The sequence below is a fragment of the Paramisgurnus dabryanus genome, chromosome 12 (genome assembly GCF_030506205.2).
Source record: "Paramisgurnus dabryanus chromosome 12, PD_genome_1.1, whole genome shotgun sequence".
NCBI lineage: Eukaryota > Metazoa > Chordata > Actinopteri > Cypriniformes > Cobitidae > Paramisgurnus > Paramisgurnus dabryanus.
Genome location: NC_133348.1, coordinates 5,470,696 through 5,485,963, shown reverse-complemented (window position 1 = coordinate 5,485,963; position 15,268 = coordinate 5,470,696). Strand labels below are relative to the sequence as shown.

At 39.5% G+C, this 15,268-nt stretch overlaps 1 protein-coding gene across 1 annotated transcript in view; it reads left to right on the top strand.

Annotated features, from left to right (window-relative positions):
• Positions 1-6,745: 6,745 nt before the first annotated feature.
• Positions 6,746-15,268, top strand: part of slc35f1 (solute carrier family 35 member F1) — a 108,557-nt gene continuing 100,034 nt past the window's right edge. The window contains exon 1 of the mRNA XM_065256250.2: positions 6,746-7,104. Within this exon, the coding sequence (XP_065112322.1) occupies positions 6,995-7,104 (110 nt within the window). The 5' untranslated portion in view covers positions 6,746-6,994. The remainder of the gene's footprint in view (positions 7,105-15,268) is intronic.

The following is a 15,268-nucleotide window of genomic DNA, read 5'->3' as shown; positions in this document are numbered from 1 at the left end:
GTTCGCCAATTTTTATCTGCGTTTCATCAGAAATTTTGGTCAGATCGCTAAGCCTCTCACCGCTCTCACTTCACCTAATGTATGTTTCCGTTGGAGTAGAGAGGCTCAGGAGGCCTTTGATGTGTTAAAATCCCGGTTCATCTCTGCGCCTGTCCTCTCTATTCCCGATCCGGCTAAACAATTTATAGTGGAAGTGGATGCATCTGATGTCGGGGTAGGCGCCGTCTTATCACAGCGATCGTCTATTGATGGGAAAGTACATCCGTGTGCTTTTTTCTCTCACCTGTTAAACCCAGCAGAACGTAATTACGACATAGGGAATCGGGAGCTGTTGGCGGTTAGACTCGCTTTGGGTGAATGGCGTCACTGGTTGGAGGGAACCTCGGAGCCCTTTCTGGTCTGGACGGATCATAAGAATCTTGAATATATCCGTTCGGCCAGAAGACTAACATCTAGGCAGGCTCGTTGGGCACTCTTCTTTGATCGTTTCAACTTCACCCTCTCGTACCGGCCTGGCTCGAAAAATACCAAACCTGATGCTCTCTCCCGTCTGTTCGAAAAGTCCGATTCGGAGAGGGCGGAGACCATTCTCCCGGAGGGGAGGGTGGTCGGCGCCCTCGTATGGGGAATCGAACAGCGGGTGAGAGAGGCCGGCCGGGAGGGGGAAGTTCCGGAGGGGTGTCCAGCGGGTCGCCTATGGGTTCCTGAGCGGTTACGTTTCGATGTCATCCGGTGGGGTCACGAGTCCAAATTTGTCGGCCATCCAGGTATTCGGAGAACGTTGGCTGCCGTCCGTCAGCGTTTTTGGTGGCCTTCTATGTCCACTGACGTCAGACAGTTTGTATTAGCCTGTTCGGTTTGTGCTCGTAATAAAGCATCTAATTTACCACCCGCTGGTCTGCTTAAATCTTTGCCCGTGCCCTCCCGCCCCTGGTCTCATATAGCTCTTGATTTTGTCACCGGCTTACCGGCATCTAATGGTAACACGGTTGTTCTAACTGTGGTGGATCGTTTTTCGAAGGCGGTTCATTTCATTCCCCTGCCCAAGCTACCTTCTGCAAAAGAGATGGCTCAGGTTTTGATTAATCACGTTTTTCGGTTACATGGTATTCCGACTGACGTAGTGTCAGATAGGGGTCCTCAGTTCATCTCTCGTTTTTGGCAGGAGTTTTGTAGACAAATTGGCGCCACGGCCAGCTTGTCTTCTGGTTATCACCCGCAGACCAATGGGCAATGCGAACGGGCTAATCAGGATCTCGGTAGAACGCTCCGCTGTCTGTCGTCACAATATCCGAATTCCTGGTGCGATCAGCTCCCGTGGGTTGAGTATTCTCATAATTCTCTTCCCGTTACGTCTACCAATTTGTCCCCGTTTGAACTTTCCATCGGTTATCAACCTCCCCTGTTTCCATCACAGGAGCCCGAGGCAGCGGTTCCGTCTGCGTTAGCTTTCGTACGCAGGTGCAGACGCACCTGGAGGAGAGCTAAGACACTGTTATTATCTAATTCCAGACGAACCAAAGCTGCAGCTGATCGTCATCGGCGACCTCCACCCCGTTACGTTTGTGGTCAAAAGGTATGGCTTTCTACCAAGGATCTGTCTCTCCGTGAGCCTTCTCGTAAGCTGGCTCCGAGATTCATTGGGCCATACAGTATTTCTAAGGTCATTAATCCGGTGACGATTAAGCTTAAGTTACCCCTTTCTCTTGGTCGGGTTCACCCTGTTTTTCATGTATCCAAGGTTAAACCTGTGATGTTTGCTCGCTATAACCCCCCTGTCTCTGCCCCCAATCCCCCCGCCCCTCGTCTAGTGGATGGTGCCCCTGTCTACACTGTTAAGAGGTTACTAGACTCCCGCCGCAGGGGCAGAGGATTTCAGTATTTAGTGGATTGGGAAGGATACGGTCCTGATGAGAGGAGCTGGGTTCCGGGTCGGGATTTGCTGGATCCTGGGCTGATCGAGGACCTCCGTCGGCGACAGGGTGAGTCTCCCGGTCCGTCTGGTGCCGGTCGTGGAGGGGGGGCTACTGTCATGACTGCTGGGTGATCGATGGCTGTGTGATCTGTGTGTGTGTGTGTTGTTTACCTGTGGTGCCGGTTCCTCGTGTGTTCACTAACTCCGCCCCCTTGTTTCAGTTGATTGTTCACCGGTGGTGTCTCGTTTACCTTTCCCTTTATATTGCACGTAGTCCTGTCCTTTGTTGCGCGCTCATTGTTTTATCACAGTCCTGCTGCCCTGCCTTGTCTTGTCAGTCGCTCTCTGTCTTCTCCTTTGTTACCCCAGGTTTGGTTTCGGCGTTCGGGGACGCGTCTTCACCCGGACCGCTCGCTTGTAGGAGCATTGGATTATACTGACTTTGTTTGTCTCTCGATACAGCTGGTTCGCTTCGTTTCTAGGCGGTATACCAGCTGTCTCCCTCTCTCCGGTTTGCATCATCACCCGCGGTGACCAGTGGTTTCCGGGTGGTCCTTCTACATCTGGATTACACAGTGGATTACCCGTCTGAGAACTTGGACTTCCATCTCCGCCTGTCATCCACCTTCAGGGCGGCGTGTTTCATCCCTCTGTTGCGTGTGGTGACAGTGCTGGCGTTCTCGACGGAGCGCGTGGGTGGCTCTCTCTTCCTTTGGATCTGTACTGAATTATTGTGTAGCGCCGACTCACTCTCCCCTACTGTGGGAGTGATTCATTCTCACAGTAGTGTTTCCATCGGAGTGAGTCAACGGGTGTACGCCGTGTGTGGATCTACCAGTGACTTGCTCTCCTGTTTTCTATATTTTTCTAAATAAACTATTTAACTTGCACTTGACTCTGAGTCCGTTTCCTGACAATTATAATGTAAACACACAGTGTGGCTTGATAAAAGAAGAGAAGAGAAGAGAAGCATGCTGGACGTTGCTTCTGCACTTCGCAAATATATATTTTATTTTTTTTATTTAGTTTTTTTATAACTTTTTTAAAAAATGTGTTAGTCGCATTTAGAAGATATAATCATTTAAAACATACATTTTCACAGGTACGGATCAACGATTTTCTATCATCATTCCGGATTTCGCATACTTCTGCAGATTGATCGGCGTATGACATCAACTATCGCGAGAATACTGCATTCGAATCATTCTCGTGATATTATGATGTCATAGGCTGATCGGTCTGCGCAGAGCCACATGAAGTGAAACACACAGGTGGATTCTATGGCAGGAAAACGCAAACCGAGGATAAAATTTAAACATTGTTAAAAACTTTTGGGATAGTGTAAGTACACGTGAACAAAATATTGCAATGTGCTTATAGTTTTTAAAGTGTTTAATTCAAAAAGTTTATATTTTGTGCGGAAATTAACCATGGTTTTATTGTGGTAATAGTGTAATAACCATGTTTTTTGGTGTATTGATTACTATCTGCAAAACCATGGTTTTACTACACTAACCATGGTTTAAGTATGGTTTTTGAAAACCATGGTTGTCAAAACTATGGTTATTTTGTGGTTACCATGGGTTTTTTTATTTATTTAACTGTAGTAAAAACCATTAGTAATTTTTGTAAGGGACATTATTAATGCTGTTGTATTTAAGCAAGCCATTGCGTTGCAGTATTGTGCAGAAGGCTATTAAAGATAAAGGACAACCTAAAATCCCAATCTAGACACAACAATGTATGTCAGCTTAAGAAAAGTAGCCAATACAAAGCTCAGTCAAGGACAGAAGAACATGATCCAATCACAGTGCCAGCTACTTCCTTGCCAAAGTCCAAGGTAACAACATCCATTAAACGTGTTGCTTCCCTAACACAAAGATTTCCCGAAGGATATGATTGCACCTTCTGTCTGCGTATTCCCATCTGAACAGAGCAATGACCCCTCTATGTGGTTCAGACACAAAGACTGTACTCCATACTGCAGCTTCTCACACATGCAATGTAAGACTGAATCCTGTTCGGCATGCTGGCCACTGGTTACCATGACAACAATGGGGTGATGGGTGGTCAAAGCCTCTATGAAAACAGTACTTTCGGAGCCTAAACACTGAACTGACTATCTAAACATTTAACTCTATCATTATATTGAACTCGAAAGGAAAATTGATTTAAATTCTTTGTGTATCAAACTATATAAAGACTACAAATGATGTGTTGCGTGCAAAGGCGATCAATGTATGGATTTTGGGCAAATCCATCTATAACTGTTGTTCTTTTGGTTCATTAACAAGCATCTTATCTTAGATGTGTGACTCCCTGGGAAACGGCAACCGCTCGTGTGTGCTATTTGTTGACATCCTGGTGCACAGGGAAATGAAAGACCTGTAGTCTTTCCCTACATCCACAGAAAATAAACATAGAGAATTGTTTTTGTTCATGTGTCGTTCATCGTTCTTTTTTCTTTTATTAGCTCAGAAAGATCAAAATCAATAGCAGTAGCATTTATAATAAGTAAAACTTAAACCTTTCGCATTGTATTTGCTGACCAATCACTACTGATAGCTTTTCAACGTCAGCTAGATCTTAGTGTAAAATTATTATTTCTTTTTACAAAATGAATTGACATATTTGCCACCTCCTACCTCTTGGAGGTATTATTAAAGTATATTATATTGCATAATAAAGATATGAGATCTAAACTGGTTCTTGTAGAGGATGGTGGTGCAATGCCAACATGGATACAATTTCCAGGGAACACAGCACTGATAACAATGAAACTGATTGGAATAGCAGTGATGAGACTAATAGCAGGTTAGATGATTAAAATCAAAATTATGCTTTTCAATCAGCTCATTAATTTAATAGTCAGGGCACTGATCAAGGAGTCTACCATTTTAAGGGCTGTCTGAATATTAAATCCTCCATAAAAATCCTACAATACTGTAGTCATGTGCTGATCATGTCGACTTCCATAGTATTTTCTTTTCCTGAAAGTCAGTTGGTCCAAACACCTTCTTTTGTATTCAACAGATCAAACAGCTTAAGAATGACATGAAGGTGAGTAAATGATAACAGAATTTCATTTGTGGGTGAATATCCCTTTAACAAGTGTTAAATTAGCATTATAAAGTGTCAAAAAAATAATAAAACCATTAAAACCAGCATGCTTACACTCTTTTTAGCCAAACATCTTCTAACTTTTAAACATGAGTAAACATTGAGAATAATAAACAAATAAATGAATAAACATTTATTTACTTATTATTAAAATACTTATTATTTTTATTGCTTAGATTTATTACAGTATTTTATTTTACATTTAAAAAAATGGATCCATTTATTTAAATATTTTAGTTAATTATTAATATTACCTTTAATACAGTATTTTATTGTTAATTTAATGATTACGTACAGTATTTTATTTGGGGATTGTGATTATATTTAAAATATATTATTATATATATTAAGGATCTTATATATATTTGGGGATTATGATTATATTTAACATATATATTAACTATATTATTGTTATTTGATGATTATGAAGACCAGCATAAGCTGGTAGCTGGTTTTAGCTGGATGAAGGTGGCAATAGCTAGTTTAAGCATATCCTCCCTGCCTGGCAAAGCCAGTCAAGCTGGTGGGTCAGGCTGGTCTTCCAGCATGACCAGCTAAGTCCAGCTTGACCATCTTAAAATGTGACCAAGACACAGCTAAACCAGTTTGCTACACCAGCTAAATAAGTTATAACCAAGATGTTTTTTTCAGTAGGGTATGACTACTTTAATTACTGTATTTTATTATCAAAATTGAAATTATTGTATCTACTTTTTATTGCAGTAATGTATTGTCACATGTAATTATTTCCCTTACATTTATTTATTATAGTATTTTATTTTATAGTATAATAATTAACTAAAATATTTAAAAAAATGCACCCAGCTGGGAGCTGGTTTTAGCTGGTTTAAGGTGGCAGTAGCTGGTCCTCCTCTGCCTGGCAAAGCTAGTCAAGCTGATGGGTCAAGACATAGCTAAACCAGCTTGCTACACCAGCTAAACCAGTTAAAACCAAGCTCGGACACCTGCAACAACCAGCTTATGCTTATGCTGGTTTTAGATGTTTGAATACTTTTTATTTCAGTGTTGTTTATTTCAGTATTTTATTCTCAAATTGAAATTATTGTGTCTACATTTATTAATTGCAGTATTTATTACAGTATTTTATTCTCAAATTCAAATTATTGTGTCTTCATTTATTTATTGCAGTATTTATTACAGTATTTTATTCTCAAATTGAAATTATTGCGTCTACATTTTTATTGCAGTAATTTATTCTAACATTTTATTATTTCCCTAACATTTATTTATTACAGTATTTTGTTTTACATTTAAAAAAAATGCATGCATTTATTATTATATATATTTATTTTTAATATTATATTTATTATATAAATATTTTAATTTGATTATTATACTCACATTTAATACAGTATTTTTTGTTAATTTAATAATTACATGTACAGTATTTTATTGCTATATTTGGTGATTATGATTATATTTATTACACTATATTATTGTTATTTGATTATTACCCTACAGAAAAATCCAGCAGTAGTTTATTCTCACATCATGTAATTATTTACCAATCATTTATTTATAACAGTATTTATTTTTTACATTTACTTTACTCCTACTTATAATAAACTCAATTTTCCAAATGATTTTCATTGGTCGTAGTGTAAGATTGAAAGCAGCGCCCCCTTGCGTCCCGACGCTACATTTCACACAAAATCGTCCCGCCTCCCAACAATCGCGGCAGTCCAGCGCTGGCGTTCAGAAGATGCACACCGAAACACCGGGGATCCTCTGCTCAGAAACCGAACAGGAAAACAAGTGCATCACCCTGCATGAACCTTTAACATCCAGCAACCTCTAGGAGCCTCCGGCATCTTTCCTCCATCACTTACTGGAGATACATAGCCTACACCTGTTCATTTTCACCTGGATTATGGAAAACTGAAGCTGGTTTAGGAATGATCACTGCTTACTGATCGCTATAGTTTTCCAGCTTTAGATATGATTCCCGAACACCAGAACCATGTTGTCACCACGATTGAAACCATGCCATCAGAGACAATCACAGCTTCACCATCCGTGTTTCAGAGGATAAAGAAAGTGCTCAGCAGGTAAGAGAAACTGGATACATTGATATTGTGCTGCTGGGCATGTTTAATAAAATGTTTGGTCCAGGTGTAATCTCACCTGGTTGCATTATTTGTGTGTGTTTTGAGTACACCTGTTTTGATGGACAAAGTAGGGAATCCCGTTAATGTGCCTTGAATTAACCCTGATTTATGTCTGTATTTTTGACTGTCATGTGTTTAAGAGAGGTGAAGTAAATCCTTATTTCACATTTACGACCAACTATCATTTTTTTATTTTTGTCTTGGTCATATTTGGGTTTGGTCCATGTTTGTATTACACATGATGGCAAGATTATAGTTTATCATTTTACCCTTTTGTATCCAAATGCATGTTTTGAATCTAAGATGCTCTTTACAGTATATCTATTTTTTTTGACTGCCTCAGTATAATAATTTACCTCATTTTACCTTTATGACCTAATGGCAGGTGGTCTAGCAGTCTTTTGTATGAATTTATATGTGACATTTAGTCAGACAGTCATTTATAAGATGTGAACTACTTAAATGCCAAGTTGCAAAATAGGCTCAACATAAATTTCATGAACCGTCATGCACATTGTCTTCCAGATATTGTTTCTCTGTACGGTTTCTGACAGTGTGCATCATAGATTTTGGCCGTGTGAAAGTCAAGAGATCACTTCATTGCAGTGACTGAGAGGTCTTGTGGAGATATTATGCACACTACGCCTCTTTTGTCTTGTGGTGTGTGCGTCTATCCATCACAAGTGTATGCTGGCGCCTAAGGAATTCACTGCAGAATGCCCATTCAAGTGTGTCCGAAAACCTGTCGTGGACTTAAACAGAACAAAACTGATAAAACTGTGGTCAGAACAACAAGGGGTTGAAAATCTGCACTCGACTGGGCTTTTAAAATGTCAGAGTTTATTGAGGTTAGTTTGGGTGCGAGCCAGAGTACTCTTTTATTAAAGGGCCTGCAATTAATATCAGGGGTGGCACATTTTCCACTATTTATTGTATTTTAAACATTATACATTTCTGTTGTTATTCAGGCTGTAATTGTGGCATATGTTGCATATTGTGCACTTAAGCATTGCATGACTCATTATATTAAAAATGATTGTTTTGTTCGGTAACCCCTGTTGTAAGGTTAGCCGGACAGACGCTGGTGCTCCAGTTGTGTGTGGGGTTGTGCATTGAGAATGACAGCTGGTTGTCTTGGGTCAGATGAGTCAGGGAGCCTGTGCTCTCTCTTTTTGCCATCTGCTGGTTCTTTTTATACCCACAACTTGCCTTTATTTTCCAGAACAATGTCTCTGGAGGTGGAATCTGTGCAGGGGAAGATCCAGTTGCACACTTGGTGCTTTTCGGCCCATTGTGAACCTGCCAAGAGTGGAATCTGCTCTTGGGGTAAAAGTGTCTTATTATTGGGAAATTGTGGTGATCTTTCAACCATCTGGATGCATAGACATTTTTAGTTGTACTTAATAAGGCAAGCATCAGTAGTATGCTTATATATATATGTTTGAACCGTAAGTTGTAAAATATGATGCATTCGCGATGTTTTTGCTACAGACATGAATTTTACCTCAAATTGTGCTGCTTGTGGAGGAAAAACTTGTTACCGCTTTTCTACTACACTCAAAAAAATCATATGTTGTTGGTTAAAGTATGGACAAACTCAACTGTTTGGTTGCATTAGTTTATAGAAATTAGGGCTGCAACCAGTGTTGCGGGAAACGCATTACAAGTAACGTGCATTACGTAATAATATTACTTTTCTGAAGTAACAAGTAAAGTAACGCATTACTTTTTAAAGCAACACTAAAGACTTATTGCTCTTTGCTCCCCCTACAGGTTAGAAGCGTAATTGTTCATTACCACTGTCGTAAATACTGCAGCATAGCTGGCTCTGATTGGATTGTAGGTCTGCCGTAAAGCAAGTTTTTGTAGTTTTCACTCGAACTACAGGACCACTACCCGACGGTTGGAAACTTCTTTAGTGCGGTTTTGGCCGATAGAGGGCTGCAAAGCGAATGTGAAAGTGACATTCACCCTGTTTTGAGTGGATGAACCACTGAAACTTTTTTGGAAACGTTATTTTAAGGTAAAAAAAACTCTTTGGTGTTGCTTTAAATGTACACATTCATATTTGAGTTACTTTTTAAAAAAAGTAATGCAAGTTACTTTTCAGTTTAATTAATTTGATTTAAAAAAATATATAATGTACTGAATTAAAAACTGAACGTAGTGATGTAGAATTACACACTCTATGTGCGCGCGCCAGTTTAAGTCGGGAACGGGGATGGCAGGCCAGAGCTTGACATTTTAGTGATTGAAATATGCAATTTCTGAATGCAGAACTTCATAAAAAACATCTGCAAGGTCTGAAAAAGATCAAGCCTCAGAAAAAGTAACACAAAAGTAACTTAAAAGTAACGTAGGCATTACTTTACATAAAAAGTAACTAAGTAACGCAATTAGCTACTTATTTGGGGAGTAACTTAATATTGTAATGCATTTCTTTATAAAAGTAACTTTCACCAACAGTGGGTGCAACTAATAATTATTTTCATAATCGATTAATTGTACGATTATTTTTCGATTAATCGACTATTCGGAATAAAAACATAAATATTTACTCAATTAGTGGGCGTGCACACCAAAGCTTTTACGCCGGCGGATGTTTTTAATTGTTTCCAATGGAAGCTCTGCAGCGGCGGGTTTTTTTCACGCTGAAAACCGGCACTCTGCGTTTTTTCCTTGCTGAATACCGCCGCTCAGCATTTTTCCGCGCTTAACGCTGAGTGCCGAGAGTTGAAAAATATTCGGGTGAAAAGCTCAGCTCATCAATGTCAGTTCTCATACAGCCGTCAAATCACAGTGGAGGAGGGGTGGGACAAATATCACAACATACCAACTGGCGCATTTTACAACGACTGATAAACAATGCGGAAGTATCACAACAACCAAAGTGCTCAGCTGAAAAACGCTGACAGTCGGCTGAAAAAAGCAGGCAGTCGGTGTCCGCAGGGTGTTTTCAGACACGTTTAAAAGGTTTGGTGTACACGCCCCCTTAGAATTTTTACTTATAGCTATATATAAGGCACTAAATTAAGGTTTTTTCCTGTCGAAGTGTACTTTTAAAAGTACAAAAGCCACACTACATTTCTTTGACAAAGAATTTCATAATCGATTATTATCGATTAGTTGTTGCAGCACTAATAGAAACGTCTATATTTGACCCAATCATGGGTTGAAAAAGGCAATAGAGAGATGTAGGCAATAAAAAATATAAATATTTGAGGTTGCCACTTTTGATTTGGGCAAAGTAACCAAACACCCAAAACACCCTAGCAACCATATAGCAAAGCCTTGGCAACCATTTACAACATCCAAGCATCATGGCAGGGAATTTTACACAGGCAAGCAACACCTATAATTTCTCAGGTGTTAGTTGTTTTTAATATCTATCACTGATTGTAATTCAAAACAGCAGAAGAGTGTCTTGCAAAATATTTTAGCAAAGAAACTGAAAAGCAATACAGTTCTGCATTGTTGTATATGCCTGCATGTATCATCATTATGATATTTTTTATGATATATGTGATGTATTATGTTATTAAATATACACATATGAGTATATTCCATTATTTGTGTCTGATCTGCATTGTGGTCAGCGTATAATTTATCATGGTTAATGTTGTCTGCCTTTGTGATCCATTACAAACCTTAGTAATAGACAAGCTTGTGTGGATGGAGAAGGTCATCATTATTTATCTGAAGAAATTGGATTTGATGTCAGATTGTATTTGTGGTTGCAATATGACATCTAATTGGCCAATCGAGGAACAATTCTGAATAAACTAATAAGGCTTTCAAGGATGCTCTGTCCTGGTTGTTTGTCATGCGTTTATATGCAATAGGTGCTTATGAGTCACACCAGTAATACTGCGTTTTTATATATCCATGTTCCAAAAAAATCAGATTAATGGGGAATTTATAGCTTTAATTGGGTCGCTTTCCATGCATTTGAAATCATACATAAAAGTATATAGGACCTACTGATGGGTTTTTCTTGTGTAATGTTATTTGCATACTAATTTGCATATTATTCGAATATACTCTTTTCCCATACTCTTTAAAAAAAAACAGTATAGTATTGAATTAGGGCTGAAACGGTGTGTCTCCGCCAATAATTTATTGGACTACATAAATATGTCAACGTGTGTACAATCCGTCAACGCAACTTGTTGTTATCACATGGTAAGTGGTAAAATGTTTGATTAGACATTATGGCTGCGTCCGAAACCGCATACTGTATAGTAGGTACTGAAAAAGATGAAGTACCTACTTACTTGCCGTTAAAACAGTAGGTACTGTATAGTATGAATCCTGGTAGTATGAATGAGATTCGGACGTACTACATTCGCCATGTTGCTACATCACGTGACATACGTCGTCATCACGTCATGTCATTCCAGCGCGAAAACAGCCGCATGCCTCTTCTTCTTCGTTGGATAACTCCTCGTCCGGGGCATCATGGGATAGTGAAGCGTCCATCGTATGCACACTGCAAAATCTAACCGGAAGTAGTAGGTCATCCGGACTGGATGTATTCGGACATACTACTTAGCCGTTTCTCAAAACCAAGTATGCCGAACTCGGACTTGTGTCCTTCGTAGTTCGAACTTGCAAGTTTAGACTCGGAAGAACGAACTCCTGACGCGAAATGCATTCTGGGAAACTTCGCTTTCATAAGTCCACACAAGTCTCCTCTGATGCATCCTCGATAAAATGGGCGGATCAAGAACACATCCGGGGATTTTATGTGAACTTGGGCTTGATGCGAACTTTGAATTGGAACAGTACTTGGGCCGCGACTGATGACGTTTCACAAGTCCACAAGAACACAAGTACAGACAAGAACGCATATTGAGAAACGGCTCTTGTCTACCTTGCCTACTCCATTTCGCGTACTATATAGTATGAAGTAGGTGGTTTCGGATGCACCATATGTGTACAGACGAAATAACGCGTGTATGGTTAAATGAGTAATACTCACGACACCCCTGCTGGTTTGGAGCAGCATTGCGCTTCATTATTTTCAGTAAAGCTTTTTCTGTTGCTGTGAGAGCTGGCTGATAATGTTGTGCAGAAAATAATGTGTGTGCTGTACTGTTACGCTCTTGTGTTTCAGATATATGCTGTGGTAAATTAGGACAGTGTGTAATTGTGCCAGTACAGAGTGGAATCCGTTCAGGGTTTTTACGAAAAAGATAAACAAAAGGGATAAAATCTTTTTCCTGGCACATGGGCAGAGATACAAAAAGAGATCTTTGCTTAATCCAATTCAGTTTAGTGTGTGAAGAAACAGATTGTGTTTACAATGAGAGGAATATTACAGTTAATTATGTTTGCAGGTGGATGTAAGTAGTTTCAGAGGAAAATTGCATGGATTATATTCCTGTAGAACTGATCTAGATAACAGTATATGGTACGCTCTTAAACAGACTATTTCTTACATTTTCATAGTATAAAGAACCACAAAGAATCTTTTGTGAAACCGAGAGATTCTTCTTTGACATCTTGTGGCATCTTGATAAAGTGAACACTTTTCTTATTAAGAGGGGGGGTTCAAGCTATTTCATGCATTCTGACTTATTAACACTGACTGTTTATGGGGGTGGTGATGGCACAGTGGATAAGACACATGGCTTTGGTGTGAGAGATCCGGGTTTGAATCCACTGTGACACACCATTGTGTCCCTGAGCAAGACACTTAACCCTTAGTTGCTCCAGAGGCATGCGACATATATAGCAATTGTAAGTCGCTTTGGATAAAAGCGTCAGCTAGATGAATAAAAAAATTAAAATGAAATGTTTAAGAGTTGGATTCCTCATGCTAAACATAGACAATATGCAAAAAAAAAAACAGTTGGAAGTGTGACGGAGTATTTCTGTGTCGAATGCACTTCGCCATTGTTTCGGAAAAAAAATTAGAACATGAAAAAATGATACGTAACAATCTTGCTTTATTTATTTCATGGGCAATTTCAGTGCAGGAAGTACAGTGGAAGTCCTTATATGGGCACACACAAACCAGGAGCTGACACAAAAACAACGTCACCAAAAAGTGTGTTGTTGTTTCTGTTCAACTAGGTCATGTGTTGCAGGCGGTAAGTAAAACTGCATCAAATGTCGGCGTTTTGTTGGCAGTCGGCACGGCGGTACGCCTCGAGGGGGTCGGGTTTATTCGGAAAGAATTCGTAAAGCTAATCTGTCTTTTTTAAATCTGATAAAACTATGGCTTTTTGGATATATGAAGGATGTAATACTACTTTATAGGTACACAAAATAAACTTGAGATAAGCAGAAACAGCATGTTTTGTGTGAGCTTTAACTTTATCTTAAAATAGTTTAAAGTAGACTTTTGTTTTAGCTCTTAGTAGCTCTGAAATAAAGCCGCCAACAACTTTATAATTTATCTTTAATTTAGTTCTTTAATATTTAACAGAAAAATATTTATTATATAAAGAGCACCTATTTCATTGCTGTGTTTGCGTGGTTTATGGTTAAAAACACATTATTTTTAACATGCCGTACATTTTTGTAGCTCCAGATTTCACTTTCTTCCTGAAACACACAGATTTGTAAAGCCCTGTGATTGGCCTGAATACCTCTGACGTCAGCCGGAAATGTGACGCTCTTAAATCGAAATCGATCGAAATTAAGTCACAACCTCGAACTTCGAATTAAAAAATGGGATCGTCGATGCTGCCACGCCCCCATGTCACGTCCGGTCGGCTTGTCAAGCGGGGGAAAATAAACCTCTTAGAGGTGCCTTTAAAAACATCGGTCCAGCGGAACGCAATTTATATTTTAAACAGGAAGGATGTATTGCTACAACTCCATGTAATGCATATCATAAACAGGATTACTACCTAGTGATCTGATCTGCCTTTGGACAGAGCGCACCTTTCTGCACGTGTGTGAGAGTGATGAGAGAGGCGCCAAGATGCAGCACGTTATATTTTAAACAAAAGGGATAATTTGCCTCAGCTCGCATGAAACGCATAAAACTGAACAAATATGTAAGGATTACTGCTTTAGTTTATGTTTAGACTTCGGACAGATGCGAGAGCGCGTGCACATGAGACAGAGAGAAGCGCAGCTGCTTATGACGCAGTTTTATTTCAGATGCTAGGAGTCCAAGACGAGCGCATTAAGTCCATGTGCGTGCAAGAAGGAATCCTCTCTACAAGCTCTCTCGCGTAAGTAAAGCCCACAAACCCCTATGCGAGGAAAAGCATGCAATGTGCATGAAAAATAAAAATAAAAATCGAGAATCGAATTGAATCGTGACCTTAGAATCGAAAATGTAATCGAATCGAGGGTTTGGAGAATCCTGACACCCCTACGCTCCTTACAATGTTTAAAAGATTTGGTCACAATGCAGTGCTTCTGACAAAGGGTCAGAAGCAGGAGGAATTATGATAATGTCGGTCTTTACTACATCACCAATCCCAGGAAGTAAACTGTTGCCTACAATCCGTGAGTTTGTTGTAGTCCAAGAAAAGAGATTTACGTTGGAGACGATAACACGCGTCATTGTTTACTTTACACAACAAAGTAAATGTAAAATCGTGAATCGGACAATAGGTGCTCTTTAAATGGCCTCTTTAGACCTTAAAAATTTTGTTAGTCATGTCTATTTGAGTCTTTTAGGCATTTTTAGGATTGTCTTTTAAGACGTGATGCAATCTTTGATTAAAGTGACTTCTTTTCTAAGCAACCTTGGAAATAATACTTGGAATGTGTAAGGCTCGTGGAGGAGGGGGTGAGCTGATGTTATTGTTCTGGCACACCCAATCCATTCACAGCAGCATGGACTTCCTGAATCTAACAGCGCAACTTTGTTCCCATTTCCTGTGCTTCCATGGCACAGCTGAAATGATGTGAAATGTTCAATTAAAGGAATAGTCTACTCATTTTCAATATTAAACTATGTTATTACCTTAACTAAGAGGAACTATATTGTATGGCGGAATAGCACTTTTGGGAGTACTTCAACTCGCCTGAAAAATCCGCTCCCCTTCTCCTTCTCATAATGGGAGAGGGTTACTGCGCCGAGTCGAAGTACTCCCAAAAGTGCTGTTCCGCCATACAATATAGTTCCTCTTTTAAA